Source organism: Drosophila rhopaloa, unplaced genomic scaffold (genome assembly GCF_018152115.1).
Source record: "Drosophila rhopaloa isolate 14029-0021.01 unplaced genomic scaffold, ASM1815211v1 contig_3, whole genome shotgun sequence".
Classification (NCBI taxonomy): Eukaryota; Metazoa; Arthropoda; class Insecta; order Diptera; family Drosophilidae; genus Drosophila; species Drosophila rhopaloa.
The window spans coordinates 11,799,171-11,823,775 of record NW_025335123.1 but is presented as its reverse complement, the minus strand read 5'-3'; the positions used below and the strand labels follow the sequence as shown (position 1 = coordinate 11,823,775).

General features: G+C 38.0%; 4 protein-coding genes across 5 annotated transcripts in view; all 4 read right to left on the bottom strand.

The window, feature by feature from the left end:
• Positions 1 to 666: 666 nt before the first annotated feature.
• LOC108048354 lies at positions 667 to 9,744 on the bottom strand. Of its 2 annotated transcripts, none has more exons than XM_017128935.2 (3): positions 9,571 to 9,744; positions 1,801 to 2,200; positions 667 to 1,540 (listed from the first exon to the last, which is right to left on the bottom strand). In XM_017128935.2, the coding sequence occupies exons 2-3, from the start codon at positions 2,197 to 2,199 to the stop codon at positions 1,334 to 1,336; spliced, it is 606 nt and encodes a 201-aa protein (XP_016984424.1). In that variant the 5' UTR covers position 2,200; positions 9,571 to 9,744; the 3' UTR covers positions 667 to 1,333. The 2 variants fall into 2 exon arrangements, with proteins under 2 accessions (XP_016984424.1, XP_016984423.1); XM_017128934.2 differs by lacking the exon at positions 9,571 to 9,744 and adding an exon at positions 3,412 to 3,674.
• Positions 9,745 to 9,866: 122 nt separating this feature from the next.
• On the bottom strand, positions 9,867 to 10,352 carry LOC123038000. The gene has a single exon (XM_044461307.1). The coding sequence runs from the start codon at positions 9,993 to 9,995 to the stop codon at positions 9,903 to 9,905; it is 93 nt and encodes a 30-aa protein (XP_044317242.1). The 5' UTR covers positions 9,996 to 10,352; the 3' UTR covers positions 9,867 to 9,902.
• A 2,944-nt stretch (positions 10,353 to 13,296) lies between these two features.
• On the bottom strand, positions 13,297 to 21,432 carry LOC108048349 (regulator of G-protein signaling 7). Its single transcript, XM_017128929.2, is given in 8 exon segments — positions 13,297 to 16,712; positions 17,489 to 17,614; positions 17,705 to 17,818; positions 17,881 to 18,167; positions 18,808 to 18,991; positions 19,053 to 19,300; positions 19,898 to 19,999; positions 20,001 to 21,432. Coding segments are annotated over 8 exon segments (1,998 nt in total). The 5' UTR covers positions 20,610 to 21,432; the 3' UTR covers positions 13,297 to 16,384.
• A 266-nt stretch (positions 21,433 to 21,698) lies between these two features.
• LOC108048342 (atrophin-1) overlaps positions 21,699 to 24,605 on the bottom strand; it is a 44,510-nt gene continuing 41,603 nt past the window's right edge. Inside the window, 1 exon segment of the mRNA XM_044461056.1 lies at positions 21,699 to 23,747. Within this exon segment, the coding sequence (XP_044316991.1) occupies positions 22,824 to 23,747 (924 nt within the window). The 3' untranslated portion in view covers positions 21,699 to 22,823.

Below are 24,605 nucleotides of genomic sequence, written 5' to 3'. Positions count from 1 at the left end.
GTGACAGGAAAATATTAAATACTATGAAAAAACTGATTTTATAAATACAAGTTTTTTTTAAGTTTTTTTTACAAACAAGTTTTTTCTTAGCCGGTTTATAATACATATATCCTAAAACCTATTAATTATTTGGTTAGGTCTCACTTAAATATACAAATATTTGGACTTTCATAAATGTTTAAGCAAAATCTGATCTTACTACTTGAATTAATAAAATTACATACAAGTCGAGTAAATTAGACAGAAAAAATATAATTCCAGAGTCTACTTGCCTAAAAAGGATGCTGATAAATAATATTTTTACTTGTATTGTTGGAAATTTTGTACTCAAGGTTATAACCTCTTATACGATTAATCAAACGAATATAAATTTCTGGCTAATTTTACTGAAAGTCTAAAATTATAAAAGGCATACATAAATATGGGAGATTCTACTGTACATCCAGCATATTCCACTGCCTAGTATTGTGACTAATGGCATTTTGAAATTTTCTCTGGCATTTATTAGTTACTGTCAGAAATAATCTGGAAACTATCCTATATGTCTAGAATTAAGACTATTAATGGTATCCCCTCTAAATAACCGAATAAACCTTAAAGTATGCTTTGGATTTTTTTCCTGGTGGGTTTTTCTTTAGTTCCCCTAAAAGATGCAAAACATTTTTCTTAGATTTCAATAAACTTAATAGGAATTCTTTATTTCTGGAAAGCAACACTGAACGTTTTCCGACATTTGTTGGCAATCGACATCGCTATCGTTATGGCTATAATAATATGTGTAATCGTAATATACATAATTATATACAGGAGTTAAGCTAAGACTAAGACTAAGAGCTACCCTGTAGTTTTATAGTTTGATTCCCGCCCTGCATTGGCAATCAGTAAGTATATATATGTAAAAATATATATCTTTAAATGTTTGTATGGGCGCATCATGTGGTTTAGTTATTTCTTTTTCGGCTATATACAACTTTGGACTAGATGCTGTGTTTCAAAGAACTCTATGTACAATGCGAGCAAATTGATGGGCTCTACGAGTTAAAATACTTAGCTGCTTAAAATCAAAGTAAATACAATGCCATAATGCTTTGCCAAGCTACCAAAGTTTTGCCAAACTTTACAAATAGATAGATAAATGGCGGTATTCAGCTGTAAGTTTTTGGGAATTCTAAAACATTTCACAAGAGATGTTAGAATACCACTTATCGAAATCGTAGGTATAGATTTGTTTGCCTGTGGTTTTCAATCGGGTCAAGTACAGATATCCATTGCGCTGCCAATTGGGAAAAAATCTCTTATTCTCTCTCCTCCTTCCAAATCCTTCTCCATTTCCCTAGATGTGCAGCGTGGCCCCGGGTGGCGAGTTGGATCCCCCTGCTCCTGGCTTGGCGGAGGTCTGCGGCGGCTCCAGATCCTTGCACTGATCCATGTCTATAACCAGGCAGTCGTAGGCCGGCGGCGGCAGCTCGAACTTGACCACACTGTCGTAACTCGGCGGCAGTGAGTCCACAATACGCAGCACATCGTTCTGGGAGTTGATCTGGAAATCAAATGAGGATTAGTGTTGGTGTTGCCCAAACGGAGAGGTTTCAAAAAGTTAATTATAATAAACAAAAAAGTTTCCATTCTTCAATTAAATGCTACATTTATTCCAATTTAATATTTTCTTTAAAAAAATGTATGACTTATTTTTGATGAGGTATGCATGACTTTCAGTGCCTTAAATGATAAGCCACAAAAATAAATAATTTGAAAGTTTGGGATTTGGAAACATTTGTGAATATCTTTCTTGGTACTCACATTTGGTAGGGTTCCATTGGTGCTCCGATTTCCCGCCTCGTCGATGGGTCCCGCCCAAATGCAGACGCCCATGCGGTGCGTGACATATCCGCAGATGATCACGCTGATCACCAGCATTCCGATGCCCAGGGCGAAGACCAGCCAGCGGGACTCCTCGCTAGTGTCCCTGAGGTTCTTCTCCAGCTGGAGGGCGCAGAGGATCAGCACGGGCACGGCCACCATGGCCACCAGGAGGTCCACGATGGGGCGCTGGGTGCTGGGCCCGGCGTTCAGAGGACTCCTCCCGGATCCCGATCCGTTGGCCGATCCTCCCAGCGAATGGGAGCCAAAGTTCTGGCTGCTGCTGTTCGGCGTCAAAGTGGAGCGAGCCACCACTGTGTTGTGGTTCTGTAGCACCATTCTGCAAGACAAGAGCAAAGTTGAGGGTTACACAGGAAAAAATCATAGGAATTGCTCCGAATCACCACTATATACCAAAAAATAAAATCGTTTAAAAAATGGCCAAACAAATAACAAGCCTAACATTTTAAGAATAATGATAAAAGAGATGAACCTAGGCACTTATATTTATTTATATTTAAATTACGTCGATTTAAGGAAATCATTATCTAAAACCCGCATTTAACTAATTTCTTCAATTATTTTTTTCATTAAAATTCGATCAATTCGATTTTTATATTTATTTATTTTTATAACATTTAATAATATAGAAAATCATCATTAAATGCTTAGCAGTTTAAGGAATAGGCTCAACTTACTTTGTAATTTTAAGGGAATTTACTTAAGTTAATTCAACTTAATTTGATGAAGGCTATTCTGAGAACATCTGATATTATTATGTCTTTTTTTCTCCGTGTGGAGCCTGGCGGTTCATGTTTATTCGATGGGAATAGCGGATAATTGGTGGTTCTCAATTGTTAATCCCCAATGAATAGGCATGAGAGTTTTGCAGTGGAAGCTGTTCCGATCGCTAACTGTAATCGCTGAGCTAACCAGACAATGGGCTATTATATCCAGCATACGATTAGCTCTGAGCCAATTTCATAATTTTTATAAGAATCCATCCAGTTGGATTACCAGACTTCAATGTTGCCAAATGCCTTATAAGTCTAATTGTCACTTTCATTTCCAAACGATTAGTAGTCAGGAAGTGGAAATTATTAAGCATAAAACTGAATTTAATTTTGCAATTTTCATTGAAGTTTTTGACTAGATTGTATAAATGTATCATAAAAGTAATAGATTCTTACGTTTTCCACAACTCTATGAGTATATGCAAATCTTACTCGAACGAACACTTTCTTGCTTAATTGCTGTTTTCGATTTGTTTGGCAAATATTTTCCGTGGATCGCATTGGGTTAATAATAAAATAAACATTTGATAAACGCCCCTCCCTTGCCAATAAAATCAACTGCGTCACTGAGGCGCAGACGGTGAAAACCAAATATTTGCTAAGCATTTCTCGTTTGGAGTCCAATTAACATTGGTTAGCATTCAATTACCGGGCAAGATGTATCATATTCCAATGCCTATATGTGTTCGCCTGTGATTGTGATTGGGATTGTGGTCTATATATCTATATATCTATATATGGCGAATACTACTCGTACCTGGGATCAAAGGCGTTGCTCAGCAACAAGTCGTATACGGCCCGCATTTCGATATATATCGCTCTTTCTCCGATTCTCGCCTTCTCTTTTTTGTTTTTATTGATATCAATTGGTTAGTTTATTATTGTCTATATATTGTTGTTGCTAGCATATTTATTCAATGATTTGAGTGTGACATAGGAGCTAAGTTTTTGTTGCAGTCTTTGATTTTGCAGCCATCGTCTGACATTTTTTGTTGAGGGTGGAAATTAATGATTAAGAAATGAATAAACAATGTTTTCAATTAAAAAGTTTACAAAACATCTATTTAAAAACAAAAAGTATCAAATTTTAACTCTTTATAAATATATTAAATGTGCAAATAAATTAACGGCAATAAAAACCAAAGGGTTAACAATTGTTTAACTTTTATTAATTACTTTAACACATTGTTGTATAATTTGTTTAAAACATTACAGAACCTCATCTACCCTCAAACAACTAATGAATATTCTGAATTTTTCTTGACTGGAAATTAATATTATTTAATTCGTTTGCTTCTTGTTTGTATTTAATCATTGAATTAACAAAAACCGGCTGTTAACATTTAATTTATATTTATTTGTTTCCCTTTTTTTCTTTATTTAGTTTGTAATTTATGTGCATTTTATTTGTGATGTTGTTGTGAGAGGAGAACTTTATGGTTGTGTTTTTTGCACACCGAACTTTGATAAGGGCGATAATCAAGATGAAGTGGGATTGCCTCCCCACAGGGCGTATACTTGATTTGCTAAACTAGGTGCGATAATTCATTAAAGATCACTCTTATCAATATGCCAACTTCAAGGGGGAAATCCAGTTGACTTGAGCGATAAGGGCGGCACGTGATTATTTGTCGTTCTTACACATTTATTTGTTTCAATAATAGCATATTATTTGCACATTCGTTACCAAGGCGTCTGTCAATTAACACTTTAGCATTGGACTTGACTTGGCAGAAATAAATAAAATAAAATGAAAAAAAAAGAGAAAGAAAGAAAACACAAGGCACAATGGGAATTAAAGCCAGCTTGGTCAGGCTGAAACCGATTCGTGGCGATCTGGGCCGGTCAAATGTTGAAATCGGACTGGAAAAGCGTCCCGCATATAGCATAATCGGAGTATGCTGTCAGCTGAGAGCCTCTAATCTGCAATTGATGGACTTTGGACATACCCTTGCAATTGGAAAAACTAAAACCCAAGCAGTAAATAAATAAATCCCACTCTTGACAAACTGACTTTCTAAAAATGTCAAACTTTTTTTATCCCTGTTACTAATCTTATTTACAATTGGCAAACTCACTTTTACCATTAACTAGTCTAAAACTTTATGTAACCCTATACCGGCAATTAGTTCACTTTCACTGATCGTTAACTGTATATTAACATAACTTGCTATAAGTTTACTTTTACTGTTCGTTAAATTGTAAAGTATAAAAACATACAAGTAATATTTTTTATTAAGTTATTGAATTAAAATTAACCACATAAATGTTGGATAATTGTGCTAGTACAAGTTTTTTTACTACTTTATCAATTTTGCAACCTAGACTCCATAAAAGGAAATACCTACTTCAATGCTATTATATGTAGTTTATAAATAACTTTAATTAAAATCAATCGTTTTAACTTATAAATATACCCACATACCTTGTACACATCAAGGGATAGTAATACACGAACATTTGATTGCATTTCAAGACTGAAAAGCTAAGCAGAAAAATCAGCTTTTTGTCAATTCGAGGCGAAATATACACAAAGGGAGTGAAGAGGTGGTAATTGCCCAAGAAAATAATGATAGCAGGCAAGTTAATAAGGTTCTTGTCATACGGCTTTATCTAGAAACCGGTTGCAAGCCATTGCTCCTTTGATATTCTGAACTTTATCTGAAAGTTGTCTGAACTCTGAAAGAGATACCAGCGACCAGATAGCGTGGCGACAAGTCTTGATTAACGCTGAAATACTTAAGATCTCTGCACAAGGGAATGCGGCAAATTTTCAGAGGGGAAAGCCTCGCCGATCAGACAATGGAAATTTGCAATTATAATTTGTACTGCGTCTGGTGAATGAATTGTCGAGACCTCGTCGGTTACAATAGATATACTTAATTGCAGTCCATATAGATTCAGATACAGATGCATCATATGACAAATGCAAATATGATATATACATATACGTAAGTGCGGAGGAGATCCATTATCAGTCCTTTACTGATAAGACAACGCCCCGACTTTACTCAAATAAAAACCGGTTGTAAAGAGTTTGTCATTGATTGTCCTCGTTTTCTCTACCGTTTCCCCGAGGCCTCATTTGAATGATTTAGTGCTGTTGTTAATTTATAAAGTTTGTTTTCTGGGTGAGGACCTAATTTGGGACGACTCTGACACTGATTTGCGTAAGAAATTGGGGCGCATTAACCTTTTTCCATGTTTTTCGTCGTTATTTTCTTTCGAATTTTTTTTAGCGTAACTGTCTGCATCCTCGAAATCATTCAATAAACTTATTTAAAGTCTAATCTGTATTTAATTTTTAAAACAAGTTTTGCGCCCTATAAAAAGTTGTAAGTTTAATAAGTACCTTCCAGGTACGAAATATATTTTATTAAGGTATTATTATTAAAACAATATATGCAAAATATTTGTATTATAAAATACCTAGTTACTATTGAAAAAAATAACAATAATAATTGAGAAATCTACAGTTAATATTGATTGTTTGGAGTACCTACTTGTAGAATCTCCCAACAGATGCAACTTTAAGATACAAGTCAATCTTTTGCAGTATACTTCCGTATTAAATATCTACATATTTCCGGCCCAGGGATGATATGCGTAGTAATACGTGACGTGATCTGAATTTGAAATATTTTTCGCATATTTCCATTCACAAATTGCACCAGCATCAGGGTGAAAATCGTATCGAGTCATTGACCAGACGTGGAAAGGCCTGAAAGGCACATTTAAAGGCACGTTAAATCTGTGAAATGTGCATATGTATGTACATATATCTCTTGACCAGTTGCATGTGCACATTGTCAGCTGACTGGCGGAATAAATACGATTGCCTAAAAACACAAATTAGCTGCCAGCGACGCCCACAAATACTGGGAAAATCGAAAGGAAAGCTAGCAAGAAAAGCTGGCAAATAGAAAAGGGGCAGTCGTGGGTAGAACTAGACAGATAGAGTATAAATAAAACCCCAGCAATTACAGTACCGGCTGAGCTTGACTTTGAAAAGAGAGACTTTGATCGCGAGTCGAGCGTCAGCAGTGGCCCAGAAACCCAATTGGAGTACAAATCAGCCAAGTGCAGAGATCACCAGAACATTTATCGGTTCTACACATGTGCATATACTATATATGCGACATATCGAATTTCTGATGACTCGACTTCAGTTTTTATTTTTTTAGAGGGAGCTGCATTTCTGCTTCCCGCTAAATTTGCATTTAGGGGTTTACGGTTCTTTTTTTTTTGCTTTAGACCTTCGCATTTCTTTATTTTCATTTCGGATCTCCAGTTGGCCAGATTTACAAAGAATTAGCCAAGCCACAAAAACAATAACAAGGCCGTAAAAGTATATGATTCTCAGTAGATGAGTGAATTTCCCTATTTGTTTTCTGGAGCACATGCGTCATATATACCATATGATTCAGCCGTGCCCGAGATACTCCTACAGTCTATATGTACATATATCCAGTTTTGCCGGGTTTGCTGTTGGCCTGGAATCTTTTGGGGCTTATCAACTCCCGATAAGGCAATGCAGCTTAAGAGCGCCACAAAATATATAGATGTAGTAATAGTACTGTGTACTCAGTGGGGAATTTTTTACCGAGTGGTTATCGCCCAGATTTCCCATTAGTTGCCAGGGAAAATGATTTATTGTTGGTTGCAAACAGAAAATGCACTTTATAGGGGGAGATTTTTATCGGAATTCAATTCCAATGCTAGATCCAAGGGTTCCATGTTTATATGAGTTCCTCGGATTTTAATGAATTTCCGTAGCTTATTTCAAACAAAAATTCCACATAAATAAACAATTACAAGCATTTGCTTATTACTTCTTGGGTGAATAGACAATTTTGAGTTTTGAAGGTGCCCTTTGCCGCATTTAGTAATATATTGGTTATTTTTGGATTCCAAAAAAATATATACAACTATTAAAATCCTTAAGTTAACTTTTTAAAAGTGTATTTTCTAGGTAAAATGTGAAATGTCCTCTACATAAATGTAAAATAACTAACTTTAAAGATTAGATTTTCTGTGGAATTTCCAACTCTTGAAAAATACTTTACATTTATTACCGAAGTTTCCCTTGTAGCCCAGAACAATGCACAATTTAATTAAAATTCCTTGGACGTAATTTCCGACCTCCCTCACCATTATCCGATGTGTGGCAATCTATACGGCACAAACAAACACAACAACGTAGCACAACAATTTCCTTAATTGCCGCGACAAGAAAATCATAAAAACTAAAGCAGAAGAAGAAAAACTTGACGAAACTGACGCCCACAAAACTGAGGCACCAATTCTTGGGAATTGTCTGGCCCACTTTGCAAGGGAGTCTGAATCGGATATATCAGACGCAGCACAGCAGCGGGCAATTAAATAGAAATTAATATTCTTATAACGATTATTGGTATTTCGGTTTTCAATTAAAAGCCTATCCAGTCTTGTTATATTTAATTTATACCTATTTAGTATTGATCAAATGTTTATGATTAAATAATTTATATTTAGTCGCATTGGAATTATGTTATATAATTTAATTTGGAAAGGTATTTAAATTGGTGTTTAAAGTAAAAAATAATTCAAATAATTTTAAGCTTTACAATACACTAGTTCGGTTAAAAGACCTTGATATCTTTATGCTGATATTATTATGCTTTAAAGTAGACGTCTTAAAGTAGATGTCTTAAAGGGATTGGATATATATTTGTTATTTTACTAGTACTATTATATTAACCGCCACTGTGGGCATGTGTGCATCTATATCTTTAAATGCTTTACATGAACCAGAAACAAATGGAAAGATGACGATGCCATGGGGAGGCATTATTAATGTATTAATTGATCGGATCTCCGAGTGTCGCTTAATTTTCACAAGGGGGAGAATTTGTTTGTCGATGCTTTTTGATTGACTGAATGGCGGGGGGGGCTTCGTATCGGGGTTCGCGACCCCCTGTGAAGTGAAAGCTTCCCCGAAAAAGATTCCCCACTTCTTCAGTTCTGTACTTCTCTATTTCCTGTTTGGTCACGTAGTCAAGTTCTTGACAATAATTGGTGGCCATTCGTATATAGGAATAAAAGTGCCTCTGTTCGCTCTGCTAGTTCATCTTTAATGCTTTTTCTTTTTTTTTATGATTTTTTTCTCATGCTGGACTGCGCAAGAAGTGTGTATATACAACGATACTATATATAGAAACTAATGAGGAAAAAAAATTAAATTTTTTTGCCTGCTATCAATAAATTTTATTTATCTGTTTTTGCTCTTGACGGTTCTTTTCGTTTTTATGAAACAAAAACACTGGGAATTGTGGAAGCATTTTTTGTTTACTTTGTTTCTCGAGGGGATTTCGAAATATTGCCTTGTTCCATTCCTGATAAGCGATAAAAAATGAAAACACCTGTTTTCCAAGCGAGACGATAGTTCAAACTTTTGCCAAATTACATGGCCCACATAAAGGAAAAAGAGAAGAGAAATACAAATATGCACATCAGTTTTTCTTCCCATCCCTTTCGCTCCTTAGGCTTTTCCCATTTTGTGCAATTTATTTATAGCCTTAGAAATAGGGGGGATTTGGGGGGTAACTTGGGATAAACATGTTTGTCGGCATTTCTTACACTCGTGAAAATGGATAAAGCTTAATACCAAATAATAAAATGTGACATTGACTTGAAAAAAAAAAAATTTGTGTTTTCATAAAAATAAACTGTAAGCTAAAGTAAACCCGAATTACAGGATGAAAATAGTAAAAAAATGTCGTATTATTTGTGATAATGATATTCAAAACCTTTTTATAACATAAAACGTTTCTTAATAATCAAGGTTTACAATACATAACCCTAAATTTTTATACTTTATTAAGGACGGTTAGATTGTCCTGAGTATTAAATTAATATTTTTTCTCTGTGTACTCACTCGAAAATGTTTTTTGGCCGCTGCTGATTTTTCTCTCTGTTTTCTGTCTCACGCACTCTTTCTCTTCGTTTTGGGTTTGCAATTCTTCACATTTGAGAAACACCAAAAACCAAACAATAAAAAAATACAAACAAAAAGCACACAAATTTGTTTTTCTTCTATTGAATATTAAGCACGCGCTTCAATTGTTTTTCGTACGTTTTTTTTTTGTTTATATTTTGATTATTTTTGTTTTGTTATATTTTGATTATTTTGCGGTTGCAAATGAGATCGATGGCACAAGTAATTGCAGAAAGTTGAATGGACTTCTTTGGGGTAAAGACGACTTGTATTTATCGGTGCTGGCTTTGGGTGTACTCGTAGTGCTCCTTTCTGAAGTTTGGATCCTCGCCGCTCTCACAGAAAATCCAGCGCCTGTGCACCATTACAACAAATCGTGGTTCGATATCTTCTTCCCCACGCAGGATACTCCGCCCTCGATTCTTTTGTTTTTGTCCACTTCACTGAACTTTGGAACGGTGAAACACAACGAGATGCTACGGACGGACGACCGGTCTACGAGCAGGAACTGCGTTTCATATACACATCTCGATCTCGATCTCGGGGTATATAGAAATGGATTTTTGTTATTTTCAGTTTTTTTCTGTCTTCTGTGTTCTGTATTCTGTCTTCCGTTCCCCTGTTCTGCGGTCTTTATTCGGTCTTTATTTTCTGATATGTTCGGGTCTGAACTGAAAGTCGAACCAGAGGCCAAGAATGCTGAGAAGCAACTGCCAGATCGACGTAGCTGCTGGCAGTGCCTCGCTTTCCTCTGTCGACGTCGACGTTGGCGCAGCTACTCTTGTTGTTTTTGGGGCTGGTGCTGGCGAAGATGCTCTCAGCTCTCCACTCTCCGGGCTCCAGTCTCCGGTCTCCATTTTCCGCAGTAGAGATGCTGTTCCCTGTGGTCACTGTCCACCAAAAAAGAGCTCAACTCTACTACAATTTTTCTAATAAAAAACTTAATATTATTTTTTACTTCTTTAAATTAGAATTTTGAATTATAGTTCATTACATAAAACATAATCATTAGTTCTCGTTTTATGTGTACGGAAGACTGAACGTTTATACTTTGAGTGTATACTTCTTGAAAATCCCTTAACGTTTTTAGGTGTTGTTTTTCGCTGCCTTCTGAGCAATCCAATTACTCTTGCATATAATCCTGAAGGTTTCGGGTTTTGCTCTTTTTTTTCTCTTAATTTTTTTTTTTGCATTCCTGAAAAATATATTAATAGCTGATAAAATTCTGTTAGAGATTGCTGCAACTGCATCACTGATTTGAAAATGTATAAAACAAAGCAATTGTTTTAGTTGTAATATCCTTGATCTGATCCTGCGAAGATCACTGAAAAAAATCACAGAACGAGTCACTTACATATAAGCAGCATCTCTATGGGGGATATCTATGAAACTAGTTTTGCTCTCTTCCTCTCGCACAGTCTAGGTCACCGATTATCATCGGCATCGGGCGAAGTGTGGATCGTGACGCGAGCCGAAGACTGCCCTCGCAATTCTACACAATTCTTTGCTCTCCTGCTCTTTTTTTTCTGGTGTTCGCTCGCTCGCTCTTTCACGGGAGCCTGGTGATAAGAGATGCCGTTATCGTTATCTGATTGCCAATGTGACACATTGAGGCGACGACGGGCCAACGCCTGTTGTTGTTGTCCTAGCTTTACGATCTGCACACGCACACACGAACGCAATGATAAGAAGACACCTCTTCTGTCTTCGGTCTTTGGTCTTCTGCACTCTTATCTTCCCACTCCTTAATCTTTATCCCCACATTCTCCACGCGGCAAGTGGTGAAATTTGCACTTACTGGTATTTATTTGTGTCTTTTTTTGGATAGTGGGCTCCGAGAAAAGTTTATAGGACTTATTTTAATCGTGGGCTTGGGTTTACAATCTTAGCGGGGATCTAGGTTTCAGGAATGGAATTAGATCCAAAAGATGATTAAGGGTTTAGTGAAGAAAATAAATAAACATTCATTAGCAGTTCATGCTACTATCATGTTTGTGAGACGCAAAAAAATGCCATAAAAGAGTTAAAGCTATGCAAATAAAGAATTCACTATGCGTGTGCTCTATTTGTATAGTTCCATTGAAAAATGTGTAGATTGTAGTTTTTTATATTAAAAAGAGATTTAAATGGAACTTGTTGACTTTACAAATTGTGTAAAAACTCATTAAACTTCTAATTAACCGTTTTAATGAATATAATCAAGGTAAAAATAAATAATACCATCAAAGTTTTAAGTAAGGCTTTTTTCTTTCTGGTTTTATTTACTTGCAATGTTTGTTTTAGAATGTTTTAGAATAGCTTAAGCGTTTGCTATAGGAAGCTTCGCTGTACCTTACCTTTTCCGTTATCAGGCTAATTTTTTTTGATCTGTCAAACTTGAACAATAAAACGCGATTGCGTCATCCAAATATTGTTTTGTGTAGTATTGTATGCGTACTCGTGATCGGTGGAATTAAAATAAATGTGGGTCAATGGATTATCAATGCCCCGAATGAGGCGTCAAATAGACAAGTACCTATGGACACCCTGGAGGGGGGAGATGTTGCAGGATGGTGGACCGTTACCGTATAGACATATAGACAAATAGATAGTTCGATGAACACATGGTCAGTGCAATGACTCGCGATCGCCACTCTTTTCCAGGTACGCAGAACGGAGAAACCTGGGAATAGAGAGGGGGATAGTCCCATTTAAGGTTTTATAGTAAAAACGTGATCGGCCTCCTCTAGACATACCACCCCCCTCCCATCACATAGCATCCCCTTTGGCAAAAACTTGTGCAAAATGCTGGTCACGTCCCATGCTTCTGTATCTGTATCCGTACCTGCATCTGTACCAGAACAGCCATTCGTATCTGTATCTTGACTTGGCCAAAAAGCCCTGCCAAAGCAAATTAGATAAGTTGTCGCTTCCCCCGATAAACTTGGCCATATTCCGGGAGACAAATTGATAACGGGGCAGCCAAGCTTTATTGCCGCTCTGCGGGACGGGAAGTCGTTGTTGCTTAGGCTTATCGCAAGACCTCGCTGGTAAAAATAAAAATTAACCAAAAACCAAAAAAAAAACTAAGTAAACAACAGTTAGGCGGGGCAGAACGTGGGTGGCTTGGGTTTGGCAGATCCCAACGGATACTTTGATTTCAGTTTTGGGGCTATTAGACGTTTTCAACAGAACTACCTACTTTTATAACTACTCAGGAAAATTTCCTACTTTAAGTGACAAAAAATTACCTTGACATATTAATCATGTAAGTTTATTGGGAATTTTCCATTTTAAAAGTTTTTTTTTCCCGATTTATCATGAAAAATGTAGCTGAAGTTATTTGGGTGATTAAGAAGCAAACTGTGTTACTCATAAAATACATTAACTCATTGGATTTATATGGTATTATGATAAGTTTGTTTTAACGTACTTTCGATTAGCCAAATCCTGAAAAAATCAATTTGATTTTGCGGTTTTGCTGGAAAAATCAGCTCGATTTTCCTGTTTTTTAATTAAAAACCTGGGAATTAGTGGTCGAATGTTGGAATCTCATACGTCATTAAATTCGTTATAAAATTTTCAATCAAGTTGTATCCTAAGAAACGAAAGACCCTTAAAAATGTTTTTATCGCAAAAAGCCACAAATAAAACGCATTCGTTCTGTTTTGAAGTTTGTGTTTTTGTTAGTTTGTGTCACAATTTAATTAATTTATTTTATACTTTAGTTTTTGTTGCTTAAATTGCACTTTTATTTATTTACTTCGGTTTTTTGTTTTTCTTGCTGAACAATTTACAATAAACGCGGCCACTTTTTGTGTTTTTGTAGTTTTTCTTGCTTGCAGTTGTTGTAGTTTATTTAATAGTTATTGTTTTTGTTGTTGTTTTTCATTTTATTTTTTGCTGATGGCTAAACCTAAAAAGTTTTTGCTGTTGTTAGTTGTGTACACGTACATATATCGAATATTTTTTTGATTATTTGATTTAATTAGTTTCTCCAAATCAAGTGGAAACTTGTCTCTTCTAACCATTAGTTACCCATCGATTTTGTTTAGAGTTTTTATAGTTTCCGCTACATTTAATGGTTATTTTCTTAGGTGGGGGCGTTGGAACAGTTAAAGGGGGGAAAACAGTTGGCCAACAGTTCCTATATGTATATATATGTAATTATATATAATCTGGCAAACGATAACAGTGGAAAGCCAAAGGACTATGTGTGTGAGACGGGGGTTTCCCTGTTTCTTCTAGTTTTAGCTTTGGCTATTTTGAAATCGATTTAAATTTGTCACTACCAACACACAGACGCACATCGAGATATATGGTTTATATCGTAATTTATAATTATTAGTTTTACCTTTTAAGTTTATCTTTACTTTTACTTTTACTTTTACTGAATTCTGTATACTTTATATTGTATAGTTATAGTTATTATTTGCTTGTTAATTTGTAGACACCATTTACAATTACGATTACAGTTACAGTAAGATAGACACACACAATGCGATCCTAATTAAATACATTTAATACGCCTCCGACTTATGCATCCATTGTATTTTTTAGCCCAAAAGAAGGCAGCATGAGTGCATGAGTGTGTTGTGTGTGCGTGCAAATTACATCTGTAAATATAGTTCCAAGTTCCAAGTTCCTTAGTTTATCTAAGTCTAATTGCTATTCCGAAAGATCCTAGGATCAGTTTGATGTTTTACATTAATATATAGCTGCGCTCACTATAATACAGTTGCGGTCAAAACTATAGTAGTATGACATATTTTAGAGAAAGATAATATTTAAATCAACATATCCCCTGGCAGAGTTGTCTATTTACAGTGAAAATTAAATTATACGTATAAATACGTTGATCTATCAATTTGTATTTTATTTCCCATTGCATTGTTTTTTTTAAATTATATTTTTGAGCCAAGTTGCTAGTATGTTCAAAAACAATCATGGTGAATAGATTTTTAGTTTTTAAGCATTAATATTTTGTTCATTTTGTCAACTCCGATTACATAGTGATTTTTTTTATTTTATCACAAACTTACAGATGATTGCTTTCAAAAGTTTTAATTTTTTTTTATTTTGTATCTTAAAGTTTGTTTTGGTGGCACTTATTGAAATGTTTTCTTCAGGCCTTACTGCTATGGTTTTGACCGCAGCTGTATTAGTAATATTTTTCGAGGTTTACCCCGTTCGTCCAATCCGAAAATGTTTTGGGAGAGATTTTCGAGGGAACCAAGTTCGTTGGGGCTGTCACGTCTCCCCAGTTTTTTTTAGCCCCTTTATTTGTTTGTAAAGCTCACTTGTTTTTGTCTTTTGATCTAACTTCCTATAAGCTATCACACTATCTATCCTACTCACTCCCCTCTCGCCCACCCGAACTTGGCTCTCGCACTCTCGTTTTCGACCTTCCACACATAATGCTATTAATTTAATGCCTATTATTAACATAATTTATTCTAAACATTTACTAGAAAAAAAAAACGCATTTGCCCTCTCCCTTGCTCATACACAAAAGCGCGCACAGTGAGCGACAAAAAAATATTATTTTTCGATTAAAATCTTTGTTATCATTTTTCTGGCGCCTTAACGATATGTGAGTGTGTGTGTGGGGGTATGCAAAACACCGTGCGTGTGTGTGTGTGTGTGAGAAAGAGAGAGTGAGCGAAGGATTTTTGAAAAGAGACACCAAGTAACGGTGATAAAGGAACTTAAGTCAACAATTTGTTCACATTTTTCAGATGGGTTTTATGGGAGGATCGTTCGTGCTAATCGCCTGAAAAGCTGAATGCTATGTCACACGCTGACAAAAGCTGCCTGTCATGTTTAGTTTTTAATTTTAGATTTACGTAAGAATTTCGTCTTCTTTTTCAATTTTTAAGCTAATTCTCTTAATTTGAATACTCCTCTTAAGGTCGTGGATTTTCTGCATTTGCGTGTTTTGGTGTTTTTCGGTTACAGTTTGACATTTACTAGTGGTTTTCTTGAGTTTTTCTTCATATTTTCTTGGTGTCTTCGATTACAATTGATTTGCTTTTCGGTTAATAATTAATAATTCGTATTTGCTTGTATTTTATGAGTATGAGAATAAGGTCTCGGCGGTTGTTGGTGTTGTGTTTCGACTTCAACTTTTCGTTTTCGGTTATTTAAATACATAAATTCAGGATGGCCTATTAGAAAATCGCAAGAGAGTTTAAAACAATTATAGAGGTCCCAAAATAGGCTAAATCTTTTAAAATTTTGAAATTTTTTCTTCTTTTTTCAATGTCAAGTTTAGATAATGGCTGGCGAATTTCAAGATATTTTTTAACGGTGGCGGAATTAGTTCCCTAGTTATGAATCAATGCCTACTTTTGATTAATTGTTTTAAAATCTCCGTCGATTTGGACAAACCTCCAGTATTCGTTATTTTGTAGTTCCCATTCAAGCCTTTGGCAGTTTTTTATTTTCATCTTAAGTGGTGTTTCCTTTTCGTCTGATTAAGAGGGAGACAGCTAGAGAACGACAGGGCTGCTATGGGGATTTAGTGGTAGAAAGGGGGGAGTGGGGGAGGGGGGCGGGGGACGGGGCACTTTGAGGTAACGCATAATCAATCAACAAACAATCAATCAATCAATCAAACATCGGTGAGTAAACACAGTGGCAGAGAACTGAGTAAGTAACAACGCTTAAGTACACACAAATTAGGCATACACTATGAGTACTGGGCCTACAGAGTACATGTGGTAATTCCCCGCTCCTAGCCAACTGCGATGACGGGGAATCCCCGCAGCGTATCTCAACGTTTCACCCCAAACAGATTCGGTATCGACTTGATCTTCTTGCGCGAGCAGTTCAGGTAGTCCTTGTACATGTCGGATCGCAGATACCGCGAGTACGAGTCGCTCTTCATCAGGTGGTACACGTGGGAGGCTGCCACGTCGAAGCACCACCGATTGGGGCCACTGGGCGAACTGACCGCCTCGCGGGCCAGCTCCACCGACTTCGAGTCCACGTTCACCGGACAGGGCGCCTCGGGGGCCAGGAACTCCTGCCAGATCTTCTGGATCGCCTCCTTGATCTCCGACTGCGGCAGCGCCTTCATCTCCTGCACCGACTCCCAGAATCTGAAAAGGGTTGCAGAGGTATTCATTAGCCGGATGATAAAATATTCTCATCTACTTAATAAACACAGAGATTGTACGGGCTCTAGTTTACAAATAAATAATATTAAAAAAAAAAAATAATAATAAATAAACACAGAAAAGTATGCTATAAAATTTGACGCTTTAGTTGCTAGAACAGGGAAAAAACACGTTAAAAATAAGATAAAACACTTTAAAAAATATAAGTACAAAAAAAAGTGTAAGTAAAGTAAAACGCCTTTACTTTTAAAAATGTTTTAGCCCAGCTGTGGCACCAAAAATTTTTGCTAGTTGTCTCTGTGTATAAAATAGTTGTCTCAGTTATTATGTCTGATATATAATCACAATTGTATCAGTAAAATACAAGTGAATTAGTAAGATTAAAACATCATTGATCTTATTAAAATACAAGTGAATTATACAAGGGAATTAGTAAAATACAAGTGAATTAGTAAGATTTTAATACATGATAAACCATTTTAAAGGCAAACGTATATGTATACTAAAATGATCTAATTTCATTAAGCATTTGTTTTTATTTTGAAGTTATTCTGTTTATTTTCCGCCTTTGTAAGCTGGCAAAAGGAATTGGTAACTGATGAGGTAAAGCCTAACCAATTATGTTGTAAAGAGTCTCTCTCTCTCTCTTTTTCTTTAGCCTTATTTTTAAAGGCACCAAAAGGAATTTGTTTATGGGAAAGAAAACTCTTGATAAAGAAGAGTTTATGTAAATTTATAAAATTTTCCTTGGCACTCACTTGAGGTTTTCGCCGCTGTACTCCTTCTCCAAGAACTTGGTGAACTGCTCGCGTCCAATGGCATCGTTGAGCAACTCGCGCAAACTGAATGCCCAGCGCTTCACGCGCCGCACAGGAACTTCTTTGCTGTGGGTCAGAGAATTAGTGATTAATTTTAATTAATTTATTACTATAAGTAAACATATGTTATCATTTTCCAATGAATATATATCCCACCTATTCTTCTCCGTATCCCACATTTCGGTGCTGTCTGTTTGCCAAGGATTCGGCAGCTCCGGCGAGGTTATAAAGTAATCGAACTCATTGTACTGATCGTAGTAGGCAACCAGACTGTTGGAATAATAGTTAATTGTTATAGTTATTATAATTAATTATATTTATGGTAAACTCACGCCTCGGCCGCCTTGGACACTTTGATTGTGCGCCGCTCGAGCTTCTGTTTGCGCAGGGCGATGATCCGCGTGAGTTGCTCGACGGGATTCTTGGCCAAGGAGGCGCCGGCGGATCCGGTTCCATGGCTGGAGCCCCCTCGCCTGTAGGCCTTCTTGATGTCGATCTCGGTGGTGTTGACGCAGCCGGGCATCGGCCGGTGGACATCCCAGAAGGCCCGCTCCTGCGAGTCCAGCACCTTCCGCTCCAGCTTGTCCCGCTTCTTGGCCACCTTGCTCTGCGATTCGGCCTGGGTGGAAATGTATTTCATATTTATTTATATGTGACTTGTTATGAAAAATTAAATACAAGAAATACAAAATGAGATATACAGACAAGAGTAATACAAATCAACAATAAAGCTGTTATTGAAATCACATTAAGGACTTTATGTGCCATTTTAAAACCGATGTTTGATTTACACTTTATCTAAAACTATCCGTTTTATTTTATCTAAACTGGTTAAGCAATGAAAAAGGATATTTATTTTGATAAATTATGAAATGAACAAGACAATCTTGAATTTAAAATACTTATATGACATTATCAGGCAAGATAAAAATCATTCCTTAAATAAATACATTTAAGGGAATTAAAATAGAAATTAAATATATATCTCGTATAATCTGTTATACCTAAAATTTGTTATCCCCTATATTTACAACCTGCTCAAGCTGTCACATAGGTAGCACTATACCTTAAGTTAAGTTTTGCAATAAATATACACTTTTTTACTTTTATTAACAAAAAAATAGCCACATGATGTATGTACATGCTAATTCAACTTTGAAGAACATGAACTCAAATGATAGAGGTGTAAAATGGCATTTACCTCCCACAATAAAATGGGAATAAGTAATGGGGATATGCTAATTTGTACGAAAACCCACCTGCATGAATATGAACTCCCACTTCCTGGAGAACATCTTCTGCAGCTTGGCCAGATTCTCGGCCTCGTAGTCGGCCAACTCGAGGCGCGTCTTGTTCTGCATGGTGCGTTTGCAGAGGTAGACGGCATAGTCCGTATTCTCGGGCTCCCAGCAATTCGAGGGCCAAAAGTAGGGCGTCTGGAATCTGTCGGAAAGGAATAGATCTTACATATCCAGAGGGAATGTCCTGCAGGATGGGAACTCACCTGTAGAAGGTGCCGTCGTTCTTCACGGTCAGCGCATGATCGTCGATGGGGAAGATGTAGCCGTGGGAGCTGAGCAGGTGGGCGAAGTGCAGCGCCTCCGTCACGTCCTCCACGTCGAAGTTCTTGAGGATCCAGGCCACCAGATCCGCTCCGGTGAACACCGACGGCACCTTGCTCATGAACGCCTTCACCGTGCGCACGGCCACGCCCGTCGACTCCGCCTGCATCTTCTCGATTATGGCCTCCATCTGGATTCACAGGGTTTTCAGGGGTTAGTTAGTATCATTATATTGGCGGACAAAGTTAGCAAGAAGGTCTTAATTTTAAACATTAACCTAATATTAAAATAAAATAAAATAAAACTAGTTCCTTATGATTCAATTGTTCACACTTTTGAAACCAACATGAAATTGACTACATTGTCATTTTAATATTGAAATAAATAAATAATAGGTAATACAAAATTAATAATAAATAGTAATTTTCAATTTAAGAAGCATAATGTGGTAAATCCAAAGCTGACCTTTTTAAATTTCATAAATTTGTATAAATTTACAATCACTATATTTTAGCAACTTTTACTAATTGTAATACTGAAATAACAGACTATATTTTTTGTCAGCCTATACAAATTGAAAATGTTTTTTAACGTCTAAAAGTTTTTGTTTTTATGCAAATCTGACTTTACAGTCGAATTCCTATAACTTGAAGTTTTCCATCTTGAAGTATTGATCGGTTCGATTAAAGGTATGTATTATTTACATGGTGGTTAGTAAAAACCAGGTTAAATCAATTATTTTTAGTGGCAGGAGGTGGCTTAAGTTGTGAATGTTCGGGGCAATTACCTTTTTGTACACTAGTATGTTGGGTGCATCTTCGTTCTTGCCACCGCGTTGATGGTGCGAGGCGGCGGGCACGGCGAGGGCCGAGGATGTGGGCGGCGGGGGGCGGCTGGGAGGCCGACTGTCCCGCCGACGACTGCTGCGGATGGGGGCTGTGGTGGTGGTGGTGGTGGTTCCCGCTGACGGTCAGCAGACCGCCGCTTCCGCCGCTGCCGCCGCCGCTCTGCTTTCCGCCCGCCGACGCCGCTGCTGCCGTCGACGAGGAGGTGGCGGAGGAGGAGGTGGTGGCGGTCACGGCGGCGCTCTTGGCTCCCGAAGTTATGGAGGTGGCTGTGGAGGTGGATGTGGAGGTGGCTGTGGATGTGGATGTAGATGCGGATGCGGATGCGGTGGATGCGGTGGTTGCATTTGTTGCTGGCGGGGAAGCCGTTTCCATGGGTGTTCCTCCTGTTGCTGCTACTGATTCTGTGGCCAGTGCCGGTGACCCTTCGGTGTCCAGGTAGCCACTACCACCTCCACTCTTACTGCCATTGGGCAGTGGCGAGGGGGTGCCTCCAGCGCCGCCAGCTCCTCCGCTGGACTGCGCCTCCTCCGGAATGGTGACCGCCAGCGGATCGCTGCTGCTGCTGCTGCTGCAGTCCGTCTTCGCCGGCGCTGCGGTGCTGCTGGCATTGGTGGCTTGTGTTTTGTCCGCCTCCGAGTTCATCGTTACCATTTTCTCGCTCCTCGAACGCCGCTCCAGGGATATTCGATTTCCAGAGCTGTGGTATGTGCTATTTTTAAACGCTGGCCAGGGGCGTGGGTGCCGGCTGCTCGTTTAAGGGGGGCGGGGGGGAGAGTGGCTGCTGCTTTTAAAACGGGGGGGCGGGCTGCTCTTCTCCCAACTATCCTGTGTGTGCGTGAGTGCGTGTGTGTGTGCGCGCGTGTGTGTGTGTGTGTGTGTGTGTGAATCAATTTGATGGCAAAAAAGATTTTTTATTTAACTTCTAGGGGTCATTTTGCCTTTTTTACTGCCATTTTCCCCAGCGTTTTCCACCCACTCCTCCTCGCTTTTCACTTCGCTTTCTTTTTTCCTGTTTCCTTTTCTTTCGCCGTTTTTTTTTTTTTTTTTCCTGTATGCTTGAAATTTTTTGGAGTTATGACACACACACACACACACGCACACAAGGTGATGGCTAGTTTTTTATAATGCCCCAGCAGTTTTTCTTTTTTTATTATTATTTTATAGATTTTTAGAAATTTGTTAATTGAATAGATGTTTTATATTTTCAGCAGGGACTTTTCCCAGTTTTTGCTTGCTGTTTGCTGTTGCTCCTTGTTCCTATCTCTCTCTTCCTCTCTCTCCCCGTCTCTGTCCCTCTTTAGCCCTCTCTCGCTCTCGCGCGACGTGTTTTTTAGCTTTTAGCCCGTAATCATTTTACGGCCCAAAGTCAATCGGCTCCTTAGAGCTTCCTGCTGATAGTCCTTCATCGATTTTTGTCCTTCCTACCCCATAAGCTCTCTCTCTCGCTCTCTTTCGGCCCGCTCTTCCGCTCTCTTTTCGTCCTGCGCATGCCTCAATACCGTTGTTTACATCCTGCCAGCTGTTGTGTATCGATAACGAATATCCGATAAGATATCGAGAAATATTGCAAGGGAATAGTGATTGGTATTTAGGTATTATTATAATGATGAAAGAGAAAATATATATTCGGGTGAATATCAGTAAATACGATATTAAAGTCAATGTTTATTTCGAAAACCTCTTTAAATATCAATACTATATTTTGGATTTCCTTGATTTCCATCCACCCAACGCGAAACACTTTATTTTGAATTTGCTTTATTTCGATAATAAGAATTTGCGTCTACAAATTATTTTATTCGTTTACAATTAACAAAAAAAAATATATATATATTTATATGGATGGTATCCAAACTAAAGATATAATTAACGCATAGTTTTCATTAGTTGCATAGCGTGATTTTAACTTATAGTGACCTTAGTTGTTATGGCTTTTATACAAAGTTTTGCAATGATTTTGGAAAACATTCAAAAACAGATTATAATAAATAGAAAAAAATAATACATATAGTTTGTGTGTGCAGGATAAAACAGATAGCTAGGGCTTAACGAAGCAACCTCCGTTCCTACAGGTATTGATATTGTATATATATTTATGTATTTTACTGTATTTTACTGCCCCTAAGACTAAGTGGTGTCGGTAGCGCCCACACTCGTTTATTATTTACATAGGTTTCTGAATATATATTTACCGCATAGGGATATAGGTACTTATATATATATATGGTATAAATATATATATAATATATGTGTGTGTATGCTTCTTGCAACTCTGTCCGCAATGGGCGATATATATCGATTATCGATCGCCATCGAGAGATTGAAGTAGGACCAAATCGGGGTTTATCTCTTAAATGACCAGCTCTACATAACGTAACTATATGTTAGTGGTAGCAAATTGTTAATTGGATGCAAAATGAAAGTCAAAATGGAAGAGCCAAACAAAAAACAAACTGTTTCCAAAACAAGAAGACAATTAAACAACCATAGAAAATGAACAAAATTAATGATTTCTAGAGTATATCCTCACATGTAAGACACAGAAATACCATTTGAATGAGCCCAAAACTTAAATCACAAAATATAGAATTGTTGAAACAGCGAAAGTGAGACCATTATCGGGGTTTTTGGGTAGTTAATGGGGGCTTCAAAGTTTAAACACACATTGAGTAACCCAATTGAAATGGGATTAAATGAAAAAGAAAAACATATTTTTCTAGTTTCTAAGAAAGTTGTCGTCTAGGCTGGGATTCGATAGCGGATTGGCCTCCCTATAGATCACATTTTGACACTACGTTTATCAATGACATAGAAACCATCATTATCGACATGATTGTTCGGATTATGATATACATGGATGTGCAGCTACTGCTGTTCCCTTGACTGCCTCACCGATCGCTCCCTATCCCTGTCCCTGTCCCGCTCCCTCTCCCTCTCTCTTTCCCTCTCCCTTTCGGACCACAAGGACTGGCCAGTTTGAGCCTGGTAGGAAAGCGGAGGAGGTGGTGCCGCCAACTGGGCCTGTGGCACCAGTTCCGCCTGCGGATTGAACTGATTGTTGGTGTTGTAGTTGACCAGGATGTCACCGGCCAGGCTGTGGCCTATGTTAACGCTCCGATCGGGATAGCCCTGGTTCGGCACCTGGCCCTGCACCTGGATGGGCTGCGACTGCACCTGCACCGGCGACTGCGACTGCGACTGTGGCTGCTTGGAGCGCCAGTGCTTGTGCTGGGCCACGGGCACCAGGCGGTAGAGGGGCTCTCCCCCGCCGGACGGGGCACTCGGATAGCCGGGCACATAGTACGGCGGATAGTGCGGATGCGGATGGGGATGCGAGTGCGGATGCGAATGCGGATGCGGGTGACCCTGTTTGCTGCTGGGTCGTACCCGCTTGAATTGCGGCGGAGGTCGCTGCCAGAAGTGCAGGGGATTCGATTGCACCGGCGAAGGCGGCCTCAGTTGCTGGGGATCCTCCACGAACTGGGGAACTGGAACGGGCACTGGAGTGCTGTAGATCTGGGGATCGTAGATCTGCTGGTGTTGCTGATGCTGCTGATGCTGCTGATGCTGCTTCCCCACGCGGAAGTGACGACCCGGCAGGTAAGAGTCCTGTGGCGAGGTCTCCAGATTGGGATCCAGCTGGAGCTGCTGATGCTGCTTGCCCACGCGCAAGTGACGCTGTCTTTGGCCGGAAGGCTGGTAGACGATTGCCTTGAAAGCGTTCTGGTCCTGCTCGTCCGCACTGTAGTTCACCATGGGCAGGAAGGGCTGCTTGTCGAAGTCGGGCGGCTGCAAGCACAGATTTATAATAATATTTTACAGTATTTTAACATGTGTTTAGGGAGTATTAATAAGCATTTATTCTTTTGTTTAGTTTTTGTAAGATAACCAGTCAAAGGAAAAACTATTCGCTCCACAATGTTTGTTGCCAAAGTTTTAATCTCTATTTCTGATGCCAAAAAACTACAAACATTGTGTGGCGTATTTCAAACTTCCCGCCAAATGACTTAAGACTTAATATTTTTTGACTGATAAAGTGCTGCATACTTTTCGGATTTGTGTTAAATATAAAGACAGAACTGGTCATACTGAAACCACCAGCGAATGACTGACAAAAGCTCGCTGTTTGGGAACACCGCATAATACAAGCTGATAATGGTCTTACTGTCTTAAGCTACACAGAGTTAATCATAGATGGCGCTGAAGGCCAATAGCATATCGATTTGATATTGCCTACATTTCAGGGCTGCTTCACTTTAAAATAAAGTCCTTTGGAACAAAACCGAAAAAATGTTAAAAAAAGGGGCTAAAATATAGAACGTAATAAATCTTAAAATAAAGCAACATGGTTTTTCATCTATTTAAAAGGTTGTTATTGGCACAAGCCGTTACAAAAAAAGGAATCGTTCTGCATTTGAAATATGAAATATTATATACATAAAAATATGGTCGCCATATAACGCATTTAAAAAAATAAGATTTACTTTAAAAGATAAACCTTTTTTCAGTAGCGCTCTGTGACTGTATTTTAATATGTCAAGCAAGTTTCAAGCTTAGTTATGCCCCATTAAATTTATATGATTTTCGGTTGCTTTATGAAATCGAAAAATAAATACAAAATTAAAAAAAAAAACAATTCTATAAAAA

Excerpts from the sequence above, each read along its gene's own strand:
- LOC108048354 (XM_017128934.2), bottom strand. The coding sequence starts at position 3,458 with ATGCGGGCCGTATACGACTTGTTGCTGAGCAACGCCTTTGATCCCAG. Across the intron at positions 2,201-3,411 it reads AGCAACGCCTTTGATCCCAG|AATGGTGCTACAGAACCACA; the intron begins GTACGAGTAGTA and ends CTTGTCTTGCAG. Across the intron at positions 1,541-1,800 it reads CCAATGGAACCCTACCAAAT|ATCAACTCCCAGAACGATGT; the intron begins GTGAGTACCAAG and ends TTTGATTTCCAG.
- LOC123038000 (XM_044461307.1), bottom strand. The coding sequence starts at position 9,995 with ATGGTGCACAGGCGCTGGATTTTCTGTGAGAGCGGCGAGGATCCAAAC.